The sequence below is a fragment of the Phalangium opilio genome, unplaced genomic scaffold, assembly GCF_054372755.1.
Source record: "Phalangium opilio isolate 3A_F unplaced genomic scaffold, DU_Popi_V2 ptg000042l_1, whole genome shotgun sequence".
Lineage (NCBI taxonomy): Eukaryota > Metazoa > Arthropoda > Arachnida > Opiliones > Phalangiidae > Phalangium > Phalangium opilio.
This window is the reverse complement of record NW_028324166.1, coordinates 6883161-6899503: the sequence shown is the minus strand read 5'-3', so window position 1 is coordinate 6899503 and position 16343 is coordinate 6883161. Positions and strand designations below refer to the sequence as shown.

Sequence of the window (16343 nt, the reverse complement as noted above, 5' to 3'; positions counted from 1 at the left end):
TTTGTCCTGTGCCACCGCTTTATTTCCCACGCTGACACCAACAGTGGTCCAACACTGCCTGTAAAAACCCTACTTGGTCTATATCTACTCTGATTTTAATAGCAGACTATTTTTTGATAAGTTTTTGATAGATAGATGAAGACCGTCACCCCTCAGTAATTTTATCAAGCTTTTAATCAGGTCCTTTTTTTTACATCCTGGGTTTTCTAGGGCGCGTATTATGACTAGCGTTGCCGACGAATTTATTGACAACAAATATGGTAAGATTTGGACGTAACTGTAAGTTTTATTCTAGTGGTATGCCTATTTATGTCTGTCATGGTATTTAATTGTTCAATGGTGGCTCAATGCTACTTTTGAAATAATAGGATTGGAGAAATTAAAGTATTTACCATTTAGAGAATGAATAAACCTACCATACTTTTCAGCGGTGGGGGGGGGTGGGGGTCGCAAACTGGCCCAGGCCGCCCAGCTAAAAGGTTTTAGCTTTTGCTGAAGATTGATGCTAGTAAAGGGGTCAAGTTACTGTCTTATGGCCTTAAATGTCATATTAACATTTTTGCAATTAATGGGTTTCTTATAATTTCTTGTGTTCGTCCCTGTCAAGGTATAGGGACTTGGCAATTCGGGCTTAACTCCGCCCCCAGCGCCATTATGGTATGTTTTTTTAACAGAAGGAAAGCTATATAAGCCCCTCCTCCTGGTATGTTTTTTAGCACTAGTGGAAGGTAGCCTGACGTTGCATGACGTAGTACTGCCAAGTCCCTATTATATCCTCTAAATGGTTTTAAAAATAAGGCCCCATGCACCAGGAGTCCCCTTGCATACCTTCCCACTTACCTATCTCATCTGGCTTTTAGTTCTTGGAAAATCCGCTAGAGGGTATGCAAGGGGTTGAGAGAACACCTGTAGGATTCCTTTATTCAATTTCACTGCAATTTGAATCATTACTGACCTCAATGAATCCCGAGTTCAGGCTTCGAAATAATACAAGTCAAAAAGCAGTTTATTAATTCATTGGACCACTTTTTTAACTCAAACCCCTAGCCCAACTGGTCCCAAGGTTTACTTTTATAATTCCAACTTAAGTACATGGTGTAAGTGGCATTGGGCTTTGGGACTAGTTTAATAGAGTCATCTGAGTTGTAACGTAAGTGCCCATGTAAAACGTCACGGGCTTAGCTTTGGCAGTGGGCGACCATGTTTGGTTCTATGGGAAAATAGCATGGGTGACGTCACACTAAGGCTTCTGAGATAGCTCTATTATTCAAAACTCTATGGGTCCCTAGTCTGGAAGACCAGTTTGGAAAAAAATCTTTATAGAGTTATATCGGTTACGGGGAGGGTGACATTAAACTCCGCCCATTCGCCATTTTGGAGGCAGAATTTAACATGAGCTCTATAACCACCAGAAGGTGACTCCATCTGTTGGCTTGTTAATTTCATTGGCTGAAAAACCAATGACGTCTCACCCCCCCCCCCCCCAGCAAATATAACTCTATTTCGAAGCCTGCCCGAGATAACTCTAACTTTTGGCTATGGCAATAAGGTGGATTGTTGCATGTTAGCGTCATTAAGCTGTTAATTTGGTTTAAACATAATTTTACTGTGCAAACTGCGCTAGTCTGTCTTTACATCGACTAGTTTATCACCACTTATTTTTAGACTTGCCATTTTTATACCTTATCACAAATTAAACTTTGTACTAAGATAACACAGGCATATAAAGGTTAACAATTCAAAGTGATTGCAATGGAAGAGAAATTGACAATAACAGATCTTAGAGTCATATTTTAAAGGTGCACAGTCCACCTCTGCAAATAACTGTTTTTAGATTTTCTTTTGAAGAAAGTCTCAGCTGTGGTTTAGTTGAAATAAATGCCACTAGATGCTCCCATAGTCAAGTGGTGGAGTTAACTTAAGACCATTAAACACAGATGGTCTTTGAGTTAACTGGCCTTCTAACCTTACAAATTAAGATTAGCTTCGTCCTCTGAGACATGCCTTTGAATTCCACTGATTCTATAGTATTTTTCAACAGTTAATAATAATTACATTTCATTTTTTAAATATAATGAATTGTAGGACGCCAGGTGGCGCCATCTAATATTCAAAACACTTTAAAGGGAGGGTGAAGTAGAAAATCAAGTAATTTTTTATCGATTCTTCTACCAATTTTAAGACCAGTCTGCATAGTGAAAACATTCAGGAAATACCAGATCCGAATGATTTTGAAATTCAAATTAGGTTCAGTTTTTAAGGATAATTTTAAACAAGGACTTCCGACCAATCGCGTAACGCCTTGCCTTTTTATTAACAAAATTCTCGTGGCACGCTCCATGTCTCGCGCCACGATTGTCACATCGCACGCAAATTTTATCAAATCTCGTGATAAATTTCATTCAACACGGAATGTGCCACGAGAATTTTGTTAGTAAAAAGGCAGGGCGTTACGCGATTGGTAGGAAGTCCTTCTTTAAAATTATCCTTAAAATCTGAACCTAATTTGAATTTTAAAATCATTCCTGGGTATTTCCTGAATGTTTCACTATGCAGAATGGTCTTGTAATTAGTAGAAGAATCGATAAAAAATCACTTGATTTTCTACTTCACCCTCCCTTTAAAACGCATTTTCCTATCATGCTTCATGATATTCACAGATCTGTCAGGTAAACTGTAATCATACCAAGTAGATATGATATTATTGTAGGCAAATTTAGATTAAATTTTAAAAATGGTTATTTTTTATTCAAAATTAAATTAGACGGAATTAATTGTATTTAATCATCAGCCAATCATAGAGAGCTGTACTCTACATGTTTTATTTAGATCTGTCAAACTCAAAACAAGTACATTTTTCAGGCCATTTTTTTATAATAGATTTGGTTTCTTATCATTTTTCTTCAACAACTCAATCATTCACACGCAAAGCATCTACTTTTGAGTGTTTTTCTCCACCAATCAGTTTTCCGCATAATGAACGCGTTTATTGTTATCTGAAAGTTTATGTTAGCTATAGCGTTGAGTTATATTTAGATAACGTACGATGATAAGATCAGATCCGCATTTCTAATTCGCCACTCAGTAACGACGCTACGCTACTACCTTAAATGATTGCATTACGTATCATAAATAAATCATACCTGTTTCATAGCCGTGTGCCAATGTAAGAGCTCATCACACAGGAGTGAATTGAATAAAAAGCTAGTTCAGGTAACATAAAATTATACCTGAAAATAACAGCCTTTTTCGAAATATAAAAGGAAAATATTAAAAGATAAATAAATGATCTCTTATTACAAAATAATTGGCATTTAATTAGTATTAAAAACCAGGACTATTGCACCAATATAGCTTTAGTTAAATCGAACCCCTTACCCCAGACTATCTCCGCCTGTGAGGCTTCAACCAACCAGCGTAAGTGGTTCGATTTAGCAGACGCCACTAAATCAATGGCGGATGGCGCAGTAGTCCTTGATTTTTTTTTAAGACTAATTAAATGCTCATTATTTTGTAATAATTGATCATTTATTTGTAAATTTTTCCACTTATATTTCGAAAAAGGCCGTTCTTTTAAGGTATAGTGTTATTTTACTTGACCTTTTCCTTTAATAGCGTAATTTGTGGTCCAGACACGCGAAATAACATTGGCTCATTCCCGGCGGTGTTCTATTTTAGAACTTTTGTTAAAGATTTTATTAATAAAGTTCAAGTCTTGAACTATCAAAAAGTATGATTCCTGCATACGGAACCTCCAAAATGAACTAGGCCCATGCATGTCAAATTTTATGTGGGGAAATATCCAGTTTGTTAAGGAAAATATTTTCACCATATATGTGTACGAGATGGCGCTTATATTACCGTTGTGACAGGGGTCTTCCTTAAATTATCGTTGATATTTTAGGGGTCAGTCATAAAATTTTCATAATAGAGAAAAGTTTCATCCTAAAATCAATGTAAATGTTTTTGGGGCTATTCACTTTTTATTGAATCTTTCGGTTAGATTGTATTGATGATAACAAAATAAATTATTTCAATTAAAATAATTTAGTAAGAGTAATAAAAACGTATACTTACAGTCCGCGACCTTGGCCCAAATACTTAAGCAGTCGACAGGGTCACGAGGTTGAACTTTGTTTATTTTACGGTAATATAAGCGCCCCCAAGCGTAAAAACACGGCGAACTAAATTGGTTAAAAAAATATTCTCGCTTCGCGACATGCATGGGCCCAGTTCATTTCGGAGGCTCCGCTGCATATTATTACTAAGGAAAAGCTAGTCTCGGCTGAGGGTTAGTTTAAACAAATGCCACTAGATGCTCCCATAATCGAGGGGTGGAGTTGACAGACCCTCTAAGCTTAGCAAAGGCTAGTTTTAGCTCCGCCCTCGACATTAACGAGTTCTTATTGGTTCCTGCCATTTTCAAGGTAGAATTGGTGTGTAGAAGATTAGCCAGCATATTAGGGGCGCCACTGTAGACGATATTTTCTTTACGCTTCGAATGAGGATATTATTAGTTAAGGGCACAACATGAAAAACTAGTGCACTTTTAACACGATTAATTTACTCCTGGGTGCTTGCTAACTCTTGTCTAATCTTATCAATTTAAAGTGCAAGTATTGTAGTCATGGTTCCGGCTTTATGATCGAGGTGGATTAATTTTTTGAAATCCATTTTGTTGCAATCGGGAAAGTTAATTTGTGAAGTTCACACGTTATTATTTTCACAAAGTGTTAAATATATGTGTTAAACGGAGTACATTTTGTTTAAAAATGAAACCCAAAATGGTGGTGGATGAGGCTGGTATGTATTAATATTTCTTAAGCCTTGTCAGACTGAGTAGGCGTACGTCACTTTTAAGTGTTGTACAGTACCTTTTATAGTTTGTGGTATTTTTTAGTGTTTTTGATTTGACGGCATTGTTTTTTTTCTTTTATAGGCGAGCCTTACCAGTTTGATCCAACATTCAAGGGACCTATAAAGAACAGGTTAAAATTTATTTGGTTACTTTTAAACCGTACAAAAATATCTTGAACATGCATGAACTGCAGGTTTCTTTGAATGGCAAAGGGCAAGTCTCATTTAAATCGTTTTCTGTGACGTAGAAGGTGAAAAGTATACAGGGAATAAGGCTTAGACTTGAGCTTAATATTATACACAATGTTAAGGATAGTTTGAAACTTTAAAGAAATTAAGTCTCGGATGCGGTTTAGTTTAAACAAATGCCACTAGATGCCGCCATAGTCGAGGGGTGGAGATTCCTGGCCCTCTAAGCTTAGCAAAGGCTACTTTTAGCTCCGCCCTCATGCACGAGTTCCGATTTGCTCCTGCCTTTGGCAAGGTAGAATTTCTGTGTAGAATATCAGCCAGAATGTTAGGGGTTCCGCAGGAATCCACCTTATTCCCTTTCGCCGGAAGTTAGACTTAGCTCGGGATTCATGGGGGTGAGTAACGGGAAGAAATTGGTCTGTCGTCCGCTGCAGTACATATTTTTGGCCTTTGTAGCAGACGACAGACTAATTTCTTCCCGTTACTCCTCTCCATGAATCCCGAGCTAAGCGGCCTAACTTCCGGCGAAAGGGAATAAGGTGGATTGTTTAAAAAATTTGTATCATGGTGAAATATCAAATGATCTTAACGAAACTTGTTTTATTTTAAAGATAAATATACATATTTTACAAGCAAGAAGGATTCATACCATTTGTACAAGGAGACCAGGCAACTTAAGAGTGTAAAATAGAGAGGTTCAGATGGGATAGTAGTAAGTCACACCCTCCCAAGTCTTAGGGCTGCTCTGGTAGCCATATTGAGTGGGTGGTCTCAGCTTCATTCCTGCTTTAAACCCACCAATATGGCAGCGCAAATTATGTCACGAGACTCAGCTCCTACTCCAACTGAAAGCTCTCTATTTCTGGGTTCATACAAACCTGGAAAACAGGGAAAACCTGGAAAAATCAGGGAAATAAATAGTTGACAAAAACCTCAGGGGAAACTCAGGGAAATTTTGAATTTTTAAAATTAGTAAAATTTAGGGAAAGCAGGAAAATTTGCGTCAAACAGGGGCCGAGTAATTAAGCAAAATGTTCATAAACATACCCTCCATACCCTCTAATTTGGAGGCTCATAACTCTGGTTAAATTAGAGATACGGGATGTCCTTTGATTATTTAATAGTCATATTTGCCCCCCCCCCCTCCTTCGTTAACATTTGCTCAATAGGATACTCCATATACGGGAAAAACCTGGAAAATTCAGGGAAGTATATGGGGAAAAACCTGGAAATCTCAAGGAAATTTGTTTTCCAAAAGTTGTATGAATCCAAGATCATGCGTGGTAACGCGCTTACGTTTCATATTGGGTAGTCTCAGCTTCATTCCTGCTTTAAACCCACCAATATGGCAGCGTAAATTATGTCACGAGACTCAGCTCCTCCTCCAACTGAAAGCTCTCTAAAGCAGACGATTTTTCACTCTTAAGTCGCTCGCTTGGTCTCCTTGTGTTAATAGTAGGAATCCTCTATGCCTGTAAACTATGTATACCGCCAACGTCGTTAAATTGTATTTAGAAAGTGCATTTTAATGGGACTTGCCCTTAATTGAAATACAATTAGTTATTAGTTAGGCCTATTCCTTGCATAAATTTCAGTGCACCAACATTTATTACTGTATTTTATTTTTTTTTAATTTCAATTAGATCCTGCACCGATATACTATGCCTCTTTTTGTTCGTGGCATTTTTGGCTGGATGGGGCGTTGTGGCATTTTTCGGTAAGAATTTTAAAAATATTATCAAATTTGCCGAGCAAAGTTTAATAGAGAATGTTTATTTTCCTTCTTTTATTATTTAGCTTACAGAGAAGGCAATCCCGAACTTTTGATCCATCCAACAGATAGCAAAGGACATATTTGTGGAATGGGAAATTTCACGTAAGTTTCGTAAAGCTAACAAGAGATTTTGAAATAGTCCTGTGGTTTAGTTTAAAAAAATTCCACTAGATGCCCCCATAGTCTAGAGGTGTAGTTTACTATCCAACTAAGCTTAGCAAAGGCCTGTTTTAGCTCCAACCTTGTCTACGAGTTCTGGTTGGCCTTTTTTATCGCCCATCCGCAGCACTCAGCAGTATCGGAAATAGCGCACTTCCTCTGGTCCAAAACCAGTTTATAGGGACTTGGCAGTACTACGTCATGCAACGTCAGGCTACCTTCCACTAGTGCTAAAAAACATACTAGGAGGAGGGGCTTATATAGCTTTCATTCTGTTAAAAATCATACCATAATGGCGCTGGGGCAGAAGTTAAGCCAGAATTGCCAAGTCCCTATTAATCCACCTTATTCCCTTTCGCCGGAAGTTAGGCTTAGCTCGGGATTCATGGTGGTGAGTAACGGGAAGAAATTCGTCTGTCGTCTGCTACAAAAGCCAAAAATATGTACTGCAGCGGACGACAGACCAATTTCTTCCCGTTACTCACCCCCATGAATAACTTCTGGCGAAAGGGAATAAGGTAGATTGCTTGGACTAGTTTTATAATGCAATAAGTGGGGGTTACTGGTCCTCGGGACCAGTTTATTAATTGCAAACCTGTAAGAGAACAAAGGCTGGGACCAGTTGGGAGACCAGTTTATTATTTCGGACACTAGGGGGTTACTGGTCCTCGGGACCAGTTTATTAATTGCAAACCCATAAGAGAACAAAGGCTGGGACCAGTTGGGAGACCAGTTTATTATTTCGGACACTAGGGGGTTACTGGTCCTCGGGACCAGTTTATTAATTGCAAATCTATTGGAGAACAAAGGCTGGGACCAGTTGAGAGACCAGTTTATTATTTCGGATACTAGGGGGTTACTGGTCCTCGGGACCAGTTTGTTAATTGCAAACCTGTAAGAGAACAAAGGCTGGGACCAGTTGAGAGACCAGTTTATTATTTCGGACACTAGGGGGTTACTGGTCCTCGGGACCAGTTTATTAATTGCAAATCTATTGGAGAACAAAGGCTGGGACCAGTTTATTATTTCGGACACTAGGGGGTTACTGGTCCTCGGGACCAGTTTATTAATTGCAAACCAATAAGAGAACAAAGGCTGGGACCAGTTGGGAGACCAGTTTATTATTTCGGACACTAGGGGGTTACTGGTCCTCGGGACCAGTTTATTAATTGCAAATCTATTGGAGAACAAAGGCTGGGACCAGTTGAGAGACCAGTTTATTATTTCGGACACTAGGGGGTTACTGGTCCTCGGGACCAGTTTGTTAATTGCAAACCTGTAAGAAAACAAAGGCTCGGACCAGTTGGGAGACCAGTTTATTATTTCGGACACTAGGGGGTTACTGGTCCTCGGGACCAGTTTATTAATTGCAAATCTATTGGAGAACAAAGGCTGGGACCAGTTGAGAGACCAGTTTATTATTTCGGACACTAGGGGGTTACTGGTCCTCGGGACCAGTTTATTAATTGCAAATCTATTGGAGAACAAAGGCTGGGACCAGTTGAGAGACCAGTTTATTATTTCGGACACTAGGGGGTTACTGGTCCTCGGGACCAGTTTGTTAATTGCAAACCTGTAAGAGAACAAAGGCTCGGACCAGTTGGTAGACCAGTTTATTATTTCGGACACTAGGGGGTTACTGGTCCTCGGGACCAGTTTATTAATTGCAAATCTATTGGAGAACAAAGGCTGGGACCAGTTGAGAGACCAGTTTATTATTTCGGACACTAGGGGGCTACTGGTCCTCGGGACCAGTTTATTAATTGCAAATCTATTGGAGAACAAAGGCTGGGACCAGTTGAGAGACCAGTTTATTATTTCGGACACTAGGGGGTTACTGGTCCTCGGGACCAGTTTATTAATTGCAAATCTATTGGAGAACAAAGGCTGGGACCAGTTGAGAGACCAGTTTATTATTTCGGACACTAGGGGGTTACTGGTCCTCGGGACCAGTTTATTAATTGCAAATCTATTGGAGAACAAAGGCTGGGACCAGTTGAGAGACCAGTTTATTATTTCGGACACTAGGGGGTTACTGGTCCTCGGGACCAGTTTATTATTTGCAAATCTATTGGAGAACAAAGGCTGGGACCAGTTGGGAGACCAGTTTATTATTTCGGACACTAGGGGGTCACTGGTCCCGGGGACTAGTTTAAAAAATATCCTTATTTCCCAGACTGGCACTCAGTACAGATTAGTTTCCATTTATGACGTCAAACACGTTGATACTATATTGTAGGTGGCGCGCCGGTAGACCAATCAAAATCTAGCAAGCCGGAAACTCTCGTACCTCTAGTTATTATATATAGGGGCAACAAGTATTTTAGGCTTGTTGAACGGGGGAGCTTCCCCTTTATTATCTCTGATTCCTGTTAACCGTTTTAGTAATAATTTCCATTTCATTACAGAGATAGGCCATACCTATATTTTTTCGATTTGACCAAGTGCTTCAAAACGGCTACTGTATTCAAGGGCTGTTTAACACCGCAAGTATGTGTTTTAAATTTAAGAAAAAGTTCAGGTAATTATACCTTAAAAGAACGGCCTTTTTCTAAATATAAAAGGAATTAAATATTAAAAATCAAATTAATAATCTCTTACTACAAAATAATTAGCATTTAATTAGTCTTAAAAACAATCAAGGACCACTGCGCCATTCGCCATTGGTTTAGTGGCGTCTGCTAGCCCGAACCCCTTACCCATACCTCTCTCAGCCTGTGAGGATTCAACCAGTCCCGTTACTCCTGCAGGAATAAGAGCTTCGTTTTAGCAGACGCCACTAAACCAATGGCGGATGGATGGCGCTGTAGTCCTTGATTGTTTTTAAGACTAATTAAATGCTAATTATTTTAAAATAAGAGATTATTTAATTATTTATTTAAGGCCGTTCTTTAAAGGTATAATGTTATGTTAGCTGAACGTTTCCTTTCAATGATCACACAGTCAAGGTCATGGTGGTTTACTGTAAATATTTTAAGGTCTGCGTCAGTAAATGTCCTGATGAAACGTTTTCGGTAAAATTTATAAAGCCTGGAATGAGCGAAGACAAAATTAAAGAGAAACTTATATGCAACTACAACGTTAACCGCGGCAAGGTAATCCCCTATCTATTCCTTGAGCTGGTTGTATTTTAAAGGGATGTACAATGCGTTATGTACATGGCTGGAAATAAGCACAGGACACTGGACAGTATCCAATAAAATCTGAAAATGTCCCATAATTTTCTAAAAACCTAAAGGGGTCACTGGACAACTGACCAATACATTTTACCATAGTTTTGATGTCTCGACTATTAAGTTTCGATACTATTTTTGGGAACTCCAGTGGACAGTGTCCTATAGTTTTTCCAATCAAAGGAGGGGTCACTGGACACACGCCCTATAAGAAATAATTCTTATTTCCGGCCCTGGGTACTATATCCTGTTGGGAAATATGACATGACCGTCGTCTGCTTAAACTTAAGCGTGGAACGATTTGGCTGATAGGTTCAACAAATAGGCCATTGCACCAGAGAGAATTTATAATAGGGAATGGAAGCTCTTGCCCTTGACAGTGCTAAATACAATGTAGCTCCAACAAGTGGGCTGCGACGCTAAAACTGGCCAGGTAAATTTCCGGTCACATGACTCTCCTTTAATTTTAAAGTTTGCCCTCAATCACTGTTGGTTGTACAATTACCCAATAAGAGTTCGCGATTTCTAGTGCGACTGGCGCCATTTGGAGTTATTTAAAGTCAGATGTATCCCTTTCCCTAAAAAGGTAGTATCCATCTCCCCTAGACCCTCCCGTAACATTCTAGACCCACCCTAGAGGGAGGGGTCACAAAAAATAGTACCGGAAATAGACCTGGCCAGTTTTGTTGATCACGTGATTTTTGAGCTACATAATATTCCTCAGTTTCCACTCCCTATTATAAATTCTCTCTGATTGCACTGATAACACTATGAAATTCACGCGTGTCCAGTAGAGCTCTATTTGATGGAAGATAAGCGTGATATATGCCCCGCCCCTATATGACACATTGTGCATCCCTTTAATGGCATATTTCAATGACACAATTTTCTAAAATATCTTTTTAGTCGGTAAAGGAACTTACAGATAATGAAGAATGTGCCTCATATTATTTGGAGAGCAAGCCAGGTATGCATTAGTATTTGACTGGTATCTAAGACCATTAAACACAGATGGACTGGAATGGAGATACAGCGCATGGTTCTTTCAGGGCAGCGCCTCTCTAGCGCCATACCCCGACCAATATTGAAACTTTTTCGACTCAAACCATAACATGGTCTATGAGACGAAATGTTTCGGGCTCTCCCGCTAGGGGCGACGACAAGCGATGCCATTAGAAGAACGGGGGTTTTAGCTTATTATTCCAGTCCATCTGTGTTCAATGGTCTTAGCTAGTATATGGGGTTTTTTTTGTTATAAGTGCAAAAAGCGATAAGGTAATGTTCATAAGTCAATTCTAAAAATATTTTTGTTTGTCCACGATGTTAGTTCAGAAGTTCTATAGCACCATGCCATGGTTAAAGGGATAATGTAGTATGAAATCGAGTTAATAATTGGTTAAGGGTGTTAAAATATGCATTAAAGATTAGGATAACTCGATCACCAAAATTTTCTTGTTAATTTATAATCAATTTTCAAAGTTGCGATTTTTGGCTTGCTAAGACCATAAGTTGATAAGATATGTTGGCAATAAGTTTGTCACTGGTTACAAACTGGAGCTTGTCATGAAGTGAATGAGGCTAGGAGGATGGAACTCGTTCCGGGAGGGGAAAAGAGAGCTGAGCGGGTGCGCCATGATTGGCAGTGTAAAAAGGTGGGCATAAGATAGTGGCACCACCTATCGAGCGCTTTGTTAGTTATTTCCAAGCATTGTTTTTTTTTTGGATAAACGTTTTCTGCTAGTTCGGACTTCCTTCGGATACTTCATTCTTCCACGAAACTATATACTACTTAATCATTAAAACTAAATACTACTTATCATTAAAACTATATACTACTTAATCATTAAAACTAAATACTACTTAATCATTAAAACTAAATACTACTTAATCATTAAAACTAAATGAATCGAAATGAAACGAACAGAAGACATCCAAACACTGAACTTACTGAAGAGTGAAGCAGACGGACGGTTAGAATTCAAAATTTTTTTCTCAGGGTCATAGAGAAGGGGCGGGGGGGGAGTAGGGGACTCAAGAAATATGATTTGATTTTCGTCCGCTAGGCAGCAGTTAAAGCGTATGCCCACTTTTTCCCACTGCCACGCATGGGTGTAAGACTTCTGTACTATTGGCAAGCTATTTTCCCCTCCCGGAACGAGTTCCATCCTCCTAGAATGAGGTAGGTCATAAATTCTCGTAAATCGACGCCCGGGGAGGTGCTGTCATAGGCTTAGTACAGACTAAATATGAAGATGGAAGTCCTGCAATGTTTACCGAGTGTGGTCAATTCTGGAACTAAATCTCGTTAAATCTCTAGTGTTAGAAAGTGTCATACTCATGGAATATGTAAACTTATGATACGACTAAATCTATTTTGCAATAAATTTTGAAGGTGGTTATTTCTTTAAAAGAAAAAAATTAATTGTCCGTGGCTAATCAGGTGCCACTAAAAATAGCTCCAACTCATTCATTTCTCCGGTCAAGGATTAGTTCGCGACGTAAAATTACAACTTTGAAAATTGATAATAAATTAACGAGAAAGGTTTGGTGATCGAGTTATCCTAATGTTTTTACGCATATTTTAACCCTCGTAATCAATTAAAAATAACTCTTTTTTCTACTAAATTATCCCTAATTTATTGGATGCTTGAGCGAAAAAATATCCGACTCACTGTAGGATATGTTCAACTCCCTATACTTTTTAGTATAGCTTGGAAATCACAGAAAGTAAATTTAAAATTTCGCACAAACAATGTTGCGATAATTAGAAATTGGTGCCAATTTCGCCACAACACGCTCCCTGTATAGAAAATTGAAAATTCCTGTTCAGGGGTAATTCCATGGATGAAGGATGCGCGTGAAAAACATTCGACGCTCAACAGGATGTGCAACTCCCTATACTAAAAAGTAGACAAGTCGATACTAGCGCCGCCTGGCTACCAGCGCTGGAAACCCTCGTGGGAAAAATAAAATATACTGGACATAAGAAAAAACCCACTCTTTTGCTTCTAGCAGACGACGCTAAGGAAAATAATCGACGGTAGCGCGTGTTTTTTTTCTTATGTCCAGTATTTTTTAATTTTTTCCCGCGAGGCTTTCCAGCGCTGGTAGGCAGGCGGCGCTAGTATCGACTTGTCTACTTTTTAGTATAGGGAGTTGCACATCCTGTAGAGCGTCGAATGTTTTTCACGCGCATCCTTCGTCCATGCCACTAGGCCATAAGATGCTCCCATAGTCGAGGGTTTGAAGTTGACTGGCCCAGTAAGCTTACGGAATGCTAGTCTTAACTCCGCCCTGATTTGCGATTTCTGGGCCGACATTTGCCCAGTCGTTGCAAAATTTAACCATTATATTGGCTGGTGATTCTGTGGTGTTTAAAATAGTCTAAACATTCCGGGTTTAATTTCTATAACATTTCTTTTAGTCTTATACTGTACTCAAGTTAAAAAACTATCTTTGTATATTCTCCTTTGTTCTTACGCTAGCGAGCTTGATAGTTTTCGAAAATGGGGAGAGATTCAGGCACCCTTGTAAGTAAATTAAGGGTCTACAATGGATGCTGCTACAAACTGTGCATGATTAATTGAAAGTTGGTGATGTACCTCTGATTCCGTAATCTCTAGCTCAGCCGTTCTTAAAGTGTGTGGTCTGCTAGAACAAAATTGTTTAAGAGGCTGGACTACATAAGTTTAATAACACCTAACACCTGCCTGGGTATTAAACAGTGTTAATTCATTGTTGAATTCGGAAGATTCATTTAAGGGACTTAATGAAGGCAACTGCGGAGTAGGAGGGGGGGGGGTTAAAAATTATTTGAGATATGTCATGGGCAGTACGTGGTTCAAAGGAACTTAATTCGTTTTATTTTATTTCGAAAACGACCACTTCGGGGAATTGGCGCTGCAATCTCGCGTAAAACAAGCCCTAGGTCTCCACGTAGTGTTGTTCTGATTAGTACAATTACTTTTTAAAGTCTTCAGTATAAAAATTACATTTTGATGTTTGAAAGTACATTTTCAAATTCCGTTTTTAACATTAGCGTCTATCGGACAAAAATTACGCCGCTATATGGTGCCAAAAGCCTTTCGTGTAGGGAAATTATATTTTGATGTTTGAAAGTACATTTTCAAATTCCATTTTTTAACATTAGCGTCTATGGGACAAATATTATGCCGCTAGATGGCGCCAAAAGCCTTTCGTGTAGGGGGATGGAAAATTTAATACATCAACGAGGGGAAAGTATGTTTTCAAAATGCCTCCCATTGGGGTAGTAAGTTTTACTATTGAGGATAGTACGTTCCCAAAAATCAAAGGAACAACAATGGTCTCCAGCCCCATTCCATGTGGAGTCTTAGTATCTTCTGACGTATTTCAAATAATTTTTACCTACCCGCCGATGCCCACTTTACAGTCCCTTTAATTATACTTACCAATGCTAGTTTTTTAAGGTTTGCAAAAGTTATGTATTTCCATAAGCAAGGGAACAAACCCTTTTGCGTAGAGTTTGCAATTTAAAAAAAATCTGTAAAAAAAAAATATTTGTCGGCCATTTTCTTTTGCCCTTCATAGGTTGTATATAAAAAACGACGAAAGACGTATGATTGAATGCCACATCAAACACTTTACATACCCCTATCAGGGATAGATTTAATTTTAGAAGTTGGAATGGAGAACAAAATAATGTGGGCGCGCGTCAAAGTCCCGGACCCCCTGCCCCGGGACGGGGGGGGGGCGTATGAGAGAAGAGGCGAGTCATAGCGACAGAGGTAAAAAGGAATTATGTATTTTTCGCCGTCCCCGTCAGCAACGTCATCAAAACGTAGTTTAAGTGAACCAATAAGATAATTTAAACTTATCATTACGTGTTAGCATGAAGCTATACAACTATGAATATACAGCTCTATCATATACCCCTTCTATCATGTCGATTTGGTTTGGGTGTTACCCTCCTAGCTTTGACGCGTTTTGCGTGGCTCTAATGGCCAATCACGAGACAAGAGGAAGTGACGTTTCGAATTTACACACCTCCGGACTCCCTTCTCCCGCTCCTAACACTAGCAGACACGTGACTGATGTCTCCTTTCACTAAGCCCCGCCCAAACCTTATCGAGAGGTTAGACAGCGTAACACAGCTGTATATTCATAGTTATATAGATTCATGGTGTTAGAGGGAGGGGCTCTATACTGGGCTATACTAACCGTTCTCCATTCCTACTTCTAAAATTAAATCTATCCTTGCCCCTAGCTTGAACAATACCAATAACAAATATTGCTGTTGGCTGTTATCGACAAATTACTGGAATTTGAACATGAAATTTTTTTATTGTGTATGCAAGGAATTTCAAGAAACCTTTCGCCTGTCTTGTCGTGATAAGTTGATAACGTCTTAGATTTAAAGGGTCTGTAAAGGGGTCAGCGGACCGTTAAATTTTGTTTCTGGAAAAAGTCGTTATTGATGTTACAGCAGAACAAAAGTCTTTCCGGGAAAATGATGTTAAAGGGAGGGTGAAGTGGAAAATCTGGTGATTTGTAATCAATTCTTCCACCAATTATAAGACCATTCTGCATAGTGAAACATACAGAAAATATCTCCGAATGATTTTAAAATTCAAATTAGGTTCAGATTTTATGGATAATTTGAAATAAGGACCTCCGACCAATCGCGTAACGCTCTACCTTCTTGTTAACAAAATGTTTCTCGCGATGTGACAATCGTGGTTCGAGGTGTAGAGCGTGCAACGGAAATTTTGTTAACAGGAAGGCAGGGCGTTATGCGATTGGTTGGAGGTCCGTATTTAAAATTATCCATAAAATCTGAACCAAATTTGAATTTTAAAATCATTCGGAGATATTTCCTGGATGTTTCACTATGCAGAATGAATGGTCTTATAATTGGTGGAAGAATCTATAAAAAATCACTTGATTTTCCTCTTCACCCACCTTTTAAGGCATTTTCCTATTTTTGTGATACAATAGGGCCAATCACAGCGCCTTTGCTATTGCTACGGTCGACGTACAGTTCTAGCAAACGCCGCTGACGTTAATGATTAGGGAGGGGAGGGGATGATTTAAAAAAAAAATTCAACGGTTCGCCATTTACTTTACAGTCCCTTTAACCAAGCTTTAACTGACTATTGTAATAATACTTTTTGATTTTGATTTACATTCCTCTGCCGATTGAATGCTTA

General features: G+C 39.0%; 1 protein-coding gene across 2 annotated transcripts in view; it reads left to right on the top strand.

Annotated features, from left to right (window-relative positions):
- The first annotated feature begins 93 nt into the window (after positions 1-93).
- The window catches only part of Ctl2 (Choline transporter-like 2), a 30670-nt gene continuing 14420 nt past the window's right edge, over positions 94-16343 (top strand). The window contains exons 1-7 of one of the 2 annotated variants that reach the window (XM_089836712.1): positions 94-260; positions 4940-4988; positions 6693-6766; positions 6847-6925; positions 9391-9472; positions 9961-10077; positions 11062-11122. In XM_089836712.1, coding sequence (XP_089692838.1) covers positions 221-260; positions 4940-4988; positions 6693-6766; positions 6847-6925; positions 9391-9472; positions 9961-10077; positions 11062-11122 — 502 coding nt within the window. In that variant the 5' untranslated portion in view covers positions 94-220. Of the gene's footprint in view, positions 261-4611; positions 4804-4939; positions 4989-6692; positions 6767-6846; positions 6926-9390; positions 9473-9960; positions 10078-11061; positions 11123-16343 lie in introns of those variants that run through there. The other variant, XM_089836714.1, reaches the window with a different exon arrangement.